Source organism: Amblyomma americanum, chromosome 7 (assembly GCF_052857255.1).
Source record: "Amblyomma americanum isolate KBUSLIRL-KWMA chromosome 7, ASM5285725v1, whole genome shotgun sequence".
Classification (NCBI taxonomy): domain Eukaryota; kingdom Metazoa; phylum Arthropoda; class Arachnida; order Ixodida; family Ixodidae; genus Amblyomma; species Amblyomma americanum.
The window spans coordinates 7,199,168-7,211,532 of record NC_135503.1 but is presented as its reverse complement, the minus strand read 5'-3'; the positions used below and the strand labels follow the sequence as shown (position 1 = coordinate 7,211,532).

The 12,365-nt window shown below is 46.6% G+C and overlaps 1 protein-coding gene across 4 annotated transcripts in view; it reads left to right on the top strand.

Moving 5' to 3' along the window:
* Positions 1 to 4,935: 4,935 nt before the first annotated feature.
* The window catches only part of LOC144098359 (myotubularin-related protein 9), a 29,502-nt gene continuing 22,072 nt past the window's right edge, over positions 4,936 to 12,365 (top strand). The window contains exons 1-7 of one of the 4 annotated variants that reach the window (XM_077630939.1): positions 4,936 to 5,057; positions 5,507 to 5,560; positions 9,045 to 9,207; positions 9,553 to 9,712; positions 9,793 to 9,944; positions 10,871 to 10,999; positions 11,561 to 11,717. In XM_077630939.1, coding sequence (XP_077487065.1) covers positions 5,020 to 5,057; positions 5,507 to 5,560; positions 9,045 to 9,207; positions 9,553 to 9,712; positions 9,793 to 9,944; positions 10,871 to 10,999; positions 11,561 to 11,717 — 853 coding nt within the window. In that variant the 5' untranslated portion in view covers positions 4,936 to 5,019. Of the gene's footprint in view, positions 5,058 to 5,506; positions 5,561 to 8,642; positions 8,810 to 9,044; positions 9,208 to 9,552; positions 9,713 to 9,792; positions 9,945 to 10,870; positions 11,000 to 11,560; positions 11,718 to 12,365 lie in introns of those variants that run through there. The other 3 variants (XM_077630940.1, XM_077630941.1, XM_077630942.1) reach the window with 3 other exon arrangements.

Below are 12,365 nucleotides of genomic sequence, written 5' to 3'. Positions count from 1 at the left end.
CGAGCGTCTCACGTTCCGCTCAGCATTTCTTCCAAGACACAAAAAACCAGCTAGCCCAACAACACACCTTGCTGGAACGGAAACACGTAATGCAGCCGCTGTGCTGGTAAATAATATTTATTGTAAGAATCCGGAACTACCGACAAATAAAACAACTTGTAAAAGGAGCTCATCTCACTGAAACATTGACAAGTAGCCGGAGAAGAAAGAGCAGGGAAGTACAAAAAACGCTGGATTCGAAATGCTTCGAGGAAATATTTCACCGAATGATTAAGATTCTATTTCTCTTCCATTGTTTTTGTAAAACGACCACAAGCACAGCAAGTATTAACTTTTAGGTCAATGATTACCCCCCCCCCCCCGAACCACCACAAAAAAAAACAAAAATGGAAACGACACCTATGCTCCGCCTTAAGCGTATGACGCGAGCCTTAATAAGTTCATGCCCATATATGCAGAATTGGTCGTTCTCTACTTAACATTCATAGATCCCTGCGAGTCCTCATAACACTCCTGGCGCAGCGGTTAAGCGGTGCGCCACTGCTCTGCGATAGCAGGTGCTGCCACTGGCGGGACTTGTGCGACCCAGGTTGCGCTTCCCGACCAACCTCTCGCGACCAATCATTATTTTAACTGTCACCGGCCATAGTGCGCAATTTGCTCACAATCCAGTGGGCAGGTTATGATGACGTCAGAAGGTTACGTGGCCTAGGTGGCCCACCTGACTCCTAGGTTGCTTCTCTGGGGATATTTTGTGGAATTTCTCACGGTCACGCTCACGCTCACGGTCAACGACGCCGACGAGGATTTTCTGCGACACGAGCTCATTAACGCTATAGCGTTAAAAATTGCCGATATCCACTCGAAGCACTGGGTGCCAGTGCTGCAGAAATGCATTCCCATCGATTGCCCATATATAGGGCTAGACACTGTAAATGTTTTCGTCTGCCTGTGCCGTTCCCACGATATATGGTAGAGCGCAGGGAAAGCGCCACACCAAGTACATGTGTTTTGATATTGGGTGCAGGTTAATATTGTGTAAGATGAACAGATTAGGGAAAGTGTTGGTCTGAGGTTTCCTCCAGTCTGTGGCCTCAGAGGAATCGAGTTTGTTATGAGAGCGTGGGCATTTTCTGCGCTCCAGCCTAATATGTTACGCATGGGTGTGAGGTAGGAATGAGGATCTGCTCGGTTGGTTAAATATCGGGCAAGATCGTTGGCTACCTAATTTCCAGCTACTCCTTCCATAAAGTTTCTTACTATTAACTAGAGGGAAAGCTGGCGGCGCTACACCTGGGCCACCATGGGCGCTCAAATCATCATGTGGCGATTAGCTACTTGGTGCGGGACAGTCGTTTTTTTTTTCTCATACCGCACTTGTTTACGCTGTCTCCTTTGGTACTGCCCTGGGTTCGTCATCTGCCGCCAGATATACAGAAGGACTGTATAACAGAGAGTGGCGCTACTGAGATGTCCCGTTCCGTCCACGGCGCAGACGACTTTGGCGCAAACGTAGTGCGCAAAAGCCATAGTATCGAAAACGCAACAGCACACGGCGCAAATAAATGGTTTCTGTTTTTTTAAATGTCATTAAAAAACCTTTTAAAGTGTTGAAGCGACAATTTTTGTTCAAAAACATATTTCTTTTTAAAAAAGTCCCTGTTAAGCACGAAATGATGGCTTTTGTTGTCTGCAATCAATACTTGGCCAATAGGAGAGCAAGCCACCGCTTATTTTGGGCAAACGTTATATTCACATTCTTTTCTGCTCGTCTGTTGCTATTTATAGAAAGATAATGAATGCTAAGACATTCTTGATTATCGAACAACTTTTGTTTTTCATTATTTTTTTGGCCAAAAGTTGTGTTTCTGCAGTCGGTTGCTCTCCGCCCCATGATGCTTAGAGCGTCCATGGTGGTTCAGGTGGTCTCGAGGAAGCTCCACGCAAACTCCCATAGGCGGGCGCCAGCTTTCCCTCTAGTTAATAGTAAGAAACTCTATGATTCCTTCGTGACCTGATGTGCATGTTATTTTGTGAGTTTGACGGGCTCCGGATGCATCGGATGTATACCCGCACACGAAGGTGAGGAGGCAGCCTAAGCCGTCGCTAATGCCGGAGAGGGCATGAGTTGTGGCGCCTCAAACAGCGAGGAACGGAGAGCGCTGCCTAGCGTTGAAACGTCCTCGATTCGAGCATCAGTTTCGAGGCCCCCTACCGAAAAGGTGAGTGGCTGAAAGTGGTGGCCTGTAAAGCACAAAAAAATTAGCTGCGGTTTAACTACTGCTGAACCTGCTTAGAGAGCGAAAAGTGTGCCGTATCGGGCAAGTATAGACGCGGCTTGGCGTCTGTGACGTTGAGTGCGTTCCGCACACTGGAGGAACAGCGCACCCACCCTGCTACCTTGCAGGTGGCAGTTAATGGTTCATCATGAGAGGTTGGTCACCCAATGAACGCTGCGGCCTATACGCCATCTACCGGTGAATCAAAAGGTCAAGTGGTGCGACGCCATGGTGGACCGCATACGGTATAGGCCTATAGCCACACTTGACCCCTCTGGCTCACTTGAAGGTTAACCGGCAACGCACGGCGAAATCGGCTTTACCTAGCATAGTGAAGCTATCGCTTAAAAAAAAATGGCAGTGGCTTAACTCAGCTATGCCAGGATATACGTAGCGAGAGCTGTAGTTCTCCGCTGGTTACGCATGTTGTCGAGTTTATCGTTGTAGCTAAAATGTTACGCATTGAAGAAGTATTCGGTGAGACACATTGTTTAGTTATTCAATTGTTTTGACACAGATAAACACTGCCCGATGATCGGTAAAGTAACTCGCAGTTGTCTCAATGCTGCCTACACAGTATTTAGACTGGTTGCTTTCTCTCAGATCTACACAAGGTCACTCCTTCCGGTCCAGGATCCGGGGTACCCAGGTTCGAACCCGACCGCGGCGGCTGCGTTTTTATGGAGGCAAAACGCTAAGGCGCCCGTGTGCTGTGCGATGTCAGTGCACGTTAAATATCCCCTAGTGGCCGAAATGATTCCGGAGCCCTCCACTACGGCACAAATTTCTTCCTTTCTTCTTTCACTCCCTCCTTTATCCCATCCCTTACGGCGCGGTTCAGGTGTCCAACGATATATGAGACAGATACTGCGCGATTTTTTCCCCCCAAAGCCAATTATTATTATTATTATAAAACGCCGGTGCACTTTGGTACCTGATACCTGATTTAATATCTGCAGCGGGCCCTTAGACCTAAGGTATTAAACTTGTTTTTGGAATATGGCGGAGTGCTTCGCTTGAAGCACTCCCGGTATTTCTTGGCCCGGTATTTCACCGCCTCCGGGATCGGCCGTGGGCGTATTAGCGCGGCGCGTCTTTTCTTTCACCCTTTGCTCTCCTATCCTTTACCCCTCCTACTTTCAGCACGCGGCAGCGAGCGTGGCTCGGCTTGAGCCAGTAGGCAGGCCCGTGCTGTTTCCTCTTCCTTCTTCCTCTCAGAAACATCAGTCAGTCATGCGTTCAGCGGGACGGTAGGTGTGATCCATGCGACGCCTGACGTGGAGACCGACACCGCGGACCGCGGCCGTAAGGTTAAATTGGTATTTGGGGAAGGAAATGGCTTAGTATCTGTCTCACATATCGGCGGACACCTGAACCGCGCCATAAGGGAAGGGATAAAGGAGGGACTCCGGAAGAAAGAGCGGCGACGAAGCGCGCGGCGCACCCACTCCTCCTCCGCGGTTGCCATGGTAAAGGCGCATGCGCACAACTTTCCTCTCCCATGTACCATGGTAACGGCGCATGCACACAACTTTCCTCTCGCGTGTACCGCGAAATGCTCGACTGGTAGCCTAGTGCAGCTCCAGCTACAAAAAATGGTTAGTGGTTTATTTATTTTTATTTATTGAATACTGCGGACATGCTGTATGTCCAAGCAGGAGAGGGAAATACATGCAGAGGGGGAAAGCAAAGCGAGTACAATAGCACCGAACAATATAAATACCAGAAAATAAGCAATGTAAAAGTGCAGTTGAAAAGGCAGTTACAGTATACAGCTACTAAGCCAACAGTGAAGATATCAAGAATGTTTGGTAAGCACGAAATAATGAGCAAAAGCATGGTCTTTTGCAGGTGGACGCCACCACCACGTACCTCAAAGCGCGATTGAGGCGTCCACTGTCCCGGGAAGCTAGTTGCACTTGTTACTCAGAGGATTCGCAAACAAGGACACGCACTGCTGAAACACGGGGAGTTCTGCTACAACAAAATTCCTCACAAACTCCAGCTATGCTGTTGTTACTGCTGTGGATTGATGTGTTGTGGATTGGCCAAGATGCAGGAGGCGACTGATAGCCCTGTTACAACAGTTCGTCGCTTCTTTATTCTCAGTCTTGTTTCTCGCCGACTGCCTTTCTATTCGTGACTTGTGGCGATCGCTGCTAGGCTGCGCATCTGTTTGAATCGAAATGTCACGCGTTTGGTCAATAAGCACGTCGTGAAACAAGTTGCCTGTGGCCTGGCGTAGCAGGTGCTCAACACGTCATTGTCCTGTAGTGTATGATGATGATGATGATGGCCTCTGGCTGAATGGCACGTACCCACGGTGGGAGATTGGCCAGGGTACATTGTTGATACAAACACACACATGGGTAATGAGTGGAGTAATTGGATAATTTTGTGAAGACGCAAATTTGGATGAAAAAAGGTGAAAAAAAAAGGAAATGAAAAAGCTGTAGTGTATGCTGCCTGTTGCGTAAGTTGAAAAAAAAAAGAAAGACGTTTGCTAGGCCTGCGTTCTTCAAATACGCGCATGCGCATACTCGAAGAAGCACAGCCTGCCGGCAGTGAAAGAAAAAGATGAAAGCGACGAACAGGTGCGCCGGGGCACGCGAACGCTGTAGCTCAATCACGCGTTGCGTGTGCACGCCGGGCGTAGTTGGGCCGTTTCTACGCTTCGCTCCGCATTGCGCTTGAATTTTGCTGCTTTTGTGTGTGTGTGTGCGACGCGTATTCTAGCGCCATGGATAGCCAGAGCACGGAGTCTACGCTGATCAGCAGGTACGTATACGTTCGTTGACTGCTGCGCGAGTGCAACGCGTGGCAACGGGGAAAGTGTTCTGATGCGCTGGCATAGCTAAGCGTGGAGTCAACCAAACGCCGTCGTTGTTAAGTTTCAGCACGCATCTGTGGTCCAGTCATATACAGCATCTACCTTGAATATATGCAGGAGCCACTGGGTTCGGATCCCAGTGCCAGCGAGGAACAATATACTGGCAGCCCCCGGCCAAGACACACAGTTTACAATCGAACGCGTGGAAAAAGTGCTCCCAGTCGCTATGTGCCATACAATTATACAATTATTGTGCGCGTGCTTTCCGAACACTAACTGTAGAAAGATTTAATTCATGCTGATATATATATCGTATACGCCATGCCGCTCTTGCTTGCGGCGATTCAACTGCATAGTTACTGGAACGCCTGCTTCGAACTTTCTTTCCGACGTCTAGGGATGGGTCCGTGTCCTACTCAAAATCTCCACAGAACAAAGGAAGTCCTACCAGGTAAGTGTTAACTGAATGCACGATTTGGCATCACAGCACCGATAGTCTTCATCGCGAAGATAGCCATCGCCGGATTTACGCGTGTACTTCTGACGTTCAGGTGGCCACAAAAGTTTTCGTAAAAACAAGCCGACGAGAATGCCCGATTTCTTCGTTGTCTGAAGGTGCAGCTAGACATTGAGGGTTGGATTGTACTGTTCACGCAGGGAAGTGCATAGCACCTCCGTGCAGATCAGCATACTCAGGCCGCCAAGAAAATTAGCGTTTTGCAATTTCCGCTTCCCGAAAACTTTTGCGGGCACCAATGCATTTACGTCGTTCGCGGCGGCTCTGTGTTCCCGCTGTTTAGGATGTTAGAATCTGAGTTATCGGGTACTTGTTAAAACGAATTCGGGCGCTGTGAATTATCTTTGATTTTTCAGTGTTTTCGTTGCTCTTAATTTTTTTTGTTCACACAAAAGACCATTGCTTCCAAAGCGACCGCTGTTTGCTGCTAACAGGGCAACTATATATGCTTCTCTGTTTGCGACAACCACGTAATTTCTCCTCTTCCCTCCCTACGCGCATGCACGTGGATGGCACTGCGTTGGGCTTTAGCCGCCGCGGTGGCTCAGTGGTTAGGGCTCTCGACTAAGGATCCTGAGTACCCGGGTTCGAACCCGACCGAGGCTACCGCGTTTCGAAGGAGGCGAAACGCAAAAGGCTCCCGTGTGATGTGCGATGTCAGAGCACGTTAAAGATCCCCAGGTGGTCGGAATTTGTTCCAAAGCTCTCCACTACAGCACCGCTTTCTTCTTTCACTCCCACCTTCCTCCCTCCCTTCGCGGCGCGATTGAGGTATCCACCGAGCCCCACCGATTTGTAATGCAGTTTCCCTCAAAACAAAACAAAAAGCACTCGTTACTGCGCTGGGTGGAATCACACAGCGTTAAATCTCATCGTTTCAAGGCGAACGCACAGCGGGAAACGACCACTCTCTTTTTGGAGAGAAAAAGATTATTTCAATGAGCTATAATGCTCATGTATGCGAATACATTAAGGATTTCAAGGGGGATTACAGAAAACTGTGCGTAGACAGTACACAAGAGACGACACACAGCGTCCCGTGTGTGCCTACCGACACTGCCCTGAGTCCACGGATTGTTTTCTGCCTTGTGTATATAGACCTTTCAATTGGGAGAGGATGATGTCGGATCTCTGACTCGGTAGTTAAGGCGCTCGTCTACTGAGCCGGTGTACCCGGGTACGAACCCGACCGCGGCGTTTCGATGGAGGCGAAACGCAAAAGGCGCCCGTGTGCTATGCGATACGTCAGTGCACGTTAAAGATCCCCAGGTGGTCGAAATTATTCCGGAGCCCCCCACTAAGGCACCTCTTTCTTCCTTTCTTCTTTCGCTCCCTTCTTTATCCCTTCCCATGAGACAGATACTGCGCCATTTCCTTTCCACCAAAAACCAATTATTATTATTACTTACGACGCGGTGCAGGTGTCCACCGACATACGTGAGACAATTACTGCGCCATTTCCTTTCCTCAAAAACCAATCTGCACTTTTGCAACCGGTTCAGCTGCCTTTCCGTCGCGCTAGTGTGGGGAATCACAGAACAATATTTAAAATACACGCACTCATGTTGTGATTAATCTTTATGTCCTGTAAATTTCGAAGCTAATTCGAAAAATTTTATTGTTGCAGCCGCAAAATTAGATCCTTTGAAGAATATTTTGATAGGGAAACTGCACGGAACTTGATTCTGATGCTGCGTGTCTTTTAGCTGCTTCTTTTGATCTGTATGTGCATCTTTAGAGATTGGACTTATGGTTTTTAGTGTTTTAGAGATTCTTCGGACTTTTTTCGGCGTTTATTTCATAAAGCATCTTTCTTTTTTTGTTTTCTGCGAATATTATTTTCCACGGAAGAAATCTTTTTTCGGTGAAATATGTCTCTGAGTGGTCAAAAGTACCGTGGAGTTTAGCTTGACCTTTTTTTTTTAAGAATAAGCAACTGATAGAGCAGTAATTAACGCACAAATGATGATGTTATGGTTCCATGCACTCGATTTGCGCTGAACGAGAGGACCGCGTATGGTCCGCGTGCTTACAGCAGTGATAGAACTGCCCCTTAGCCATCGTGGAAGCCAGAACATGAAACTTTCGTGTCATTTATTCATGGGTCCGAGTAGAGTGTGGCTCATGGCTTTCTCTATGGTTATGGTTCCCAAAGTTATCAGTGTCCTTACATGCAGTGGAAAAACCAACTTAAGTAGTGACGGCCGGTGATAAGTCTGAGTAGACGGCGCCGTACATGGTGGAGTTTCCCGATCTGCTGCTGCTTGTGAGTTCAGGAACGAATTATGTAGTAGTAGTAGTAAGTGGTTTTTATTAAAATAACAATAAAAAGGAAGGAAAAGATTTTTGCTAGCCCCGGCATCTGCCATCGATACTGAAGCACCTGAGCTGGGGCAGCGGAAATAAAGGGTAGCAGGCAGAATGGAGAAATGAAATGAAAGAGGTGAGGGGACAGGAAGAGAGGATAGGGGGAGAGGTAATATACACAGACTATTTACACAATAAGAAATGTGTCCAGGTTGTGCGCGTGATTAGTTCATGATGGAGCAATAAAAACACACGCGCACAGCACTATGTTGACTACAACTGGAGTGGGACGTCCAGTTGTTAATCGTCCAAGGTAGAACTCGCGGAGCGTTCGGTCACTGAGTGTAACTACCTCGCGGAGAACAGACGGGACGTCAAGCCCGTCTGTAACGAATTATGCCTCAAAACGCAAAACGCAGAGCAGTGTCTCACCACGTCCCTGGTTCCAGCACTTTCTTAATTTCTCCTGTGGCTTACTGAACTGCTAGTGACCTTTTTCAGCTAAAACCGAATTTTCAAAAATGAATTCGGCTTAATTTTATCAGCGTTTTTAAGCTTAAACCGAAAAGTCCATGATGCTAGGCTGGTAAACAGCGCGTGTTGCGTGAACGGACGGACGGAGTTCACTTTTGGTTCTGTTTTTCAGTGTCGAAATGGCCTCAAACCGGTTGGCTGTGCGGCCTCTGCTAAAGACAGATAAGCAGCCAGTAAAAGCCGCAACGGGAACGACTGCATTGAGCAGGCTGGTGCGCGGCAGGCACGCCTGCTACCTGTGGATTTTGTGATGCTGCTCGTCGTAACATATTAACGTCACAACAACAGAAGCGGAATGCTAATGTTATTGCAAACATATTTTGAGACGTATCGATAGCGTTGGTAAGCAGCCATCTCCAGTTAAGCAGTCCGACACTGGCGAAAGCAGAGCAGTGAAGCTTTCGCCGGCGGTGGGCGTCACAGATGTGCGGCAGTTTCGGCAGCATCTGCGGCCTCGATGCTCCGAGACCATTCGCGAAACTCGACGAAACGTTTGCTTTCGTGCTAGGGCTGTCTTATTTTACGCAGATCAGCGTTATTCTGAGTCTTGGTGTGCATCTCGTTGTGTTTGCTCTAGATCCAAGCGGAAAAAAATGGAGTTCGCTGAGCTGATCAAGATTACCAAAGTTGATCGCGTCGTTCTCCACGCACCCCTCTCCACAAGCTTTGCGGGGACGCTATCCCTTTCGAGCCACCATTCTATCTTCTCATCACGCACAGACGATGACAAGGAGCTGTGGGTACGTAGACACAATTACTCTACCACTCGCGTTGCTGCAAATGTGCTTGTTTGGCGCATGCGTGGAATGACTGGAAAGCGGGTGTATCGTCGCCACGCGCTCAGTCTGTTTAATGTAAAAGTGTTCAGCCAGGGAGTTCGATCAGTGAACGGCTTGCCATATGGCTTTTGCCACGCGCTTTGTAAAACAAAGCACAGGGAGAAATAAATTCACTGCAGGCTGATCTTCCAGTCCATCTTCTCAGGATGTCACCTGCATGCTTCTCATTTAGCTTTTCCAAAAATTCAAATCTGAAAATGTGTGGTAGGTTCAGCTTATTCCTCAATTTCTTTTTTCTCATTTCAGTTGCTCCACAGAATGGTAGACACTGTGGAACGACGAATCGGAGCTCTCTCTGGCTCCCTCTTTTTGAAGTGCAAAGACTTCAGAATAATCCAGCTGGACATCACTGGCGTAGAGGCATGCAACAATGTTGCGGATACCATAGAATGCCTTTCTGCATTAGGTAAAGAAATACTGTCCTGAAACTTTTGGAGGTTTTGTAAAGTGAGAAAATGAATTACGTTGCCTGCCTTTCCTTTACAGATAACCCAAAATGGTTTCATCCATTCTTCTACAATCCATCTTTTGTTATAATGGAAGATGGATGGTCAGCATTTACGACGGAGCAAGACTTCGCTAAGATTAAGCTGGTCTCTGATGACTGGAGGATATCGCTTGTGAACAAAGATTTCTCGGTGAGAACAATTGGCTAGGTGAAGAAAATTTTTACCTAAAATCTTACATTGCACAAAACTTCAAACCTGGGGATCTTAACTACTCAAGCTCGCACAAGCAAATAATTTATCATTTGTTTCACTAAATTTCATGCTTCAGTGATTGGATGAGAACTGGTGCATTCAGCATGGTGTGGCCGATGTCAGTGCACATTAAAGAACCCCAAGTGGTCGAAATTTCCGGAGGCCATCACTATGGCATCCCTCATAGCCCGAGTCACTTGGGATGTTAAACCTCCATAAATGATAAATTTCATGCTTGAGGACACTGACTTCCTAGTTGGACACAGTTAAGAAACCGGTGCCAGCTACCATGAGGCAGTGTTCCGTGTCATGAAAATTGTTTTTTTTTAATAGAAACTAGAGAGATATATTTTTTTTGTGTTTGAACTTTTTAATAGCTATCATTGCTAGGCATTAAATCAGGCACAGTAAGCAATAAGTCACTGCACGAGTGTGCATTTTGGAAATGAGGACCTGGTGGTACAGTCGGGCATTTTTTTTTTCTAGCTTATTCCTGAACCCTTTACAAGGTACAATACAAGCGGAAAGAATTATGAACTCCAGCATGCAAAGCAGTGTGGTGTATTTATATATTTGTGATGTCTTTGTGGTATTTATGGAGCTTGTCATAAGCATTTCTCAGGATGAGAGCACTCACTTGTTCACACACACATGAGGAAGGCACCTAGAGAATATGTATTGTTTTTGCTTACTTAGTCTAGTGGCACCCTTTGCATTATTATAATTTGTATTCATGATTTGTATTGATTAATGGAATTTTCATGGTTAATTATTACTGGGAATAAATCACTTGACTAATTTTGAATTGAAATGAACTCAGTGTGTTTTGTTGCTCTGAATTTAATTCTCTTGTGTTTCCGCAGGTGTGTTCAACCTACCCTGAGCAAGTGATTGTGCCAAAGAGGATAGAAGACAGTGTTCTGATTGCTTCAGCTTCTTTCAGGCAGATGGGACGCTTTCCAGTTCTGAGCTATTTTCACAAAAAAGCAAAGGTTGGTGCTGCACATACTGTCCCAGCAGGCGTGATACAGGTGCACTGCCTCTGTCAGCCTTTATTGCAAAAGCTGTTGCTAATTTCTGCGGAATATATGGCATTGGCATGTCTGCAACGCAAAGCTGAGTTTTGTGATGCAGTTAAAGTATAGTGCTGGTCTTTATCTGCTTCATGTGTCCATTTATAAGTATAACCTTGGTAGCTTTGTTACCGTTTGCCAGCATTTGTGCTGTTCTCACTTTGTGCTGATTGCTGGATCCTAGGTTTAAATTCCTTGACGTTCTTCTTTGCCATTACCGTTACCATGGTCACAATATTGCCATTTTTATTATAATGTTGCAATTTTGACCAGTTCTTCTTCTAGCACTATTTCTGTTGTTGTGTGCAGAAATTAATTCTTTTTACTACTTTAGATGCCAAGGATATACGTTGGTGCAGGCATGTTTTAGCCAGTTCCCTCTGCCTGCCAAAACCTTTGCAACACTGCACTCTTAGAGGTCACCAAATGTTTGCTGTTGATTTTGAAATAATCTTGCTTTTTGTTATTGCTTTGTTGCAGACAGCACTGATGAGGTGTAGTCAGCCCATGGTTGGGACCACAATGCGGCGCTGCAATGGGGATGAAGAACTGCTTAAATCGGTCCTCATGTGTGGAAAGAAAGGGTTCATCATCGACACCCGAACACAGAACGTCGCCCAGCTATCGAAGACAAGAGGTATGCCTGGCTGCATCTCCACTTGTCTCGTGGCTAGGACGCAGAGGATTACTCAAAAGTTCGGGTCTTTCCACCACATATACTAGCTGCAAGCTATAAAAGCTTTCCGAGTGAAGCCCTTGAAAAATACTAGAGAAGCCTTGGAAGAATGCAATCTTTCCTTTTCCAGCTTTCTTTGTGCCTGTTGTCATCTTTTTTTTCCTGTCACCAGACCTTCCCACTGGAACGCAAGAAGGGAGCTGGGTGTTGTTATTGTTGGTGCATGAAATCAGACAAAAAATACCACCACTACAGTGGGGGAGGCCAGAGGAGGAAAGATGATATGTCGCTGTTTAGTTTATTTCAGTGGCTTTATTTTCGAAGGGTGTCCAACTCCACCTAGCTGTAAGCAGCGGAACTCAGCAGTGGGTTGCCTAGTGCTGCATGGTGCTGTGCAAAGAAATTTAGCTGAATGATATCTTATGTCATTGCTGTGATCCTGTTAAAGCTTTTGCACTTGCATTCCTTTACACATCACCATTTCTGCTGTGCCGACTTAGTTTTGGCCCCACCTCCTCCTCTTTAGTGCAGCCTTGACAGCCTTGGGTAATATATAATTGGTATTTTTGGGGGGGAAAGGAAATGGCGCATTATCTGTGTCATATATCC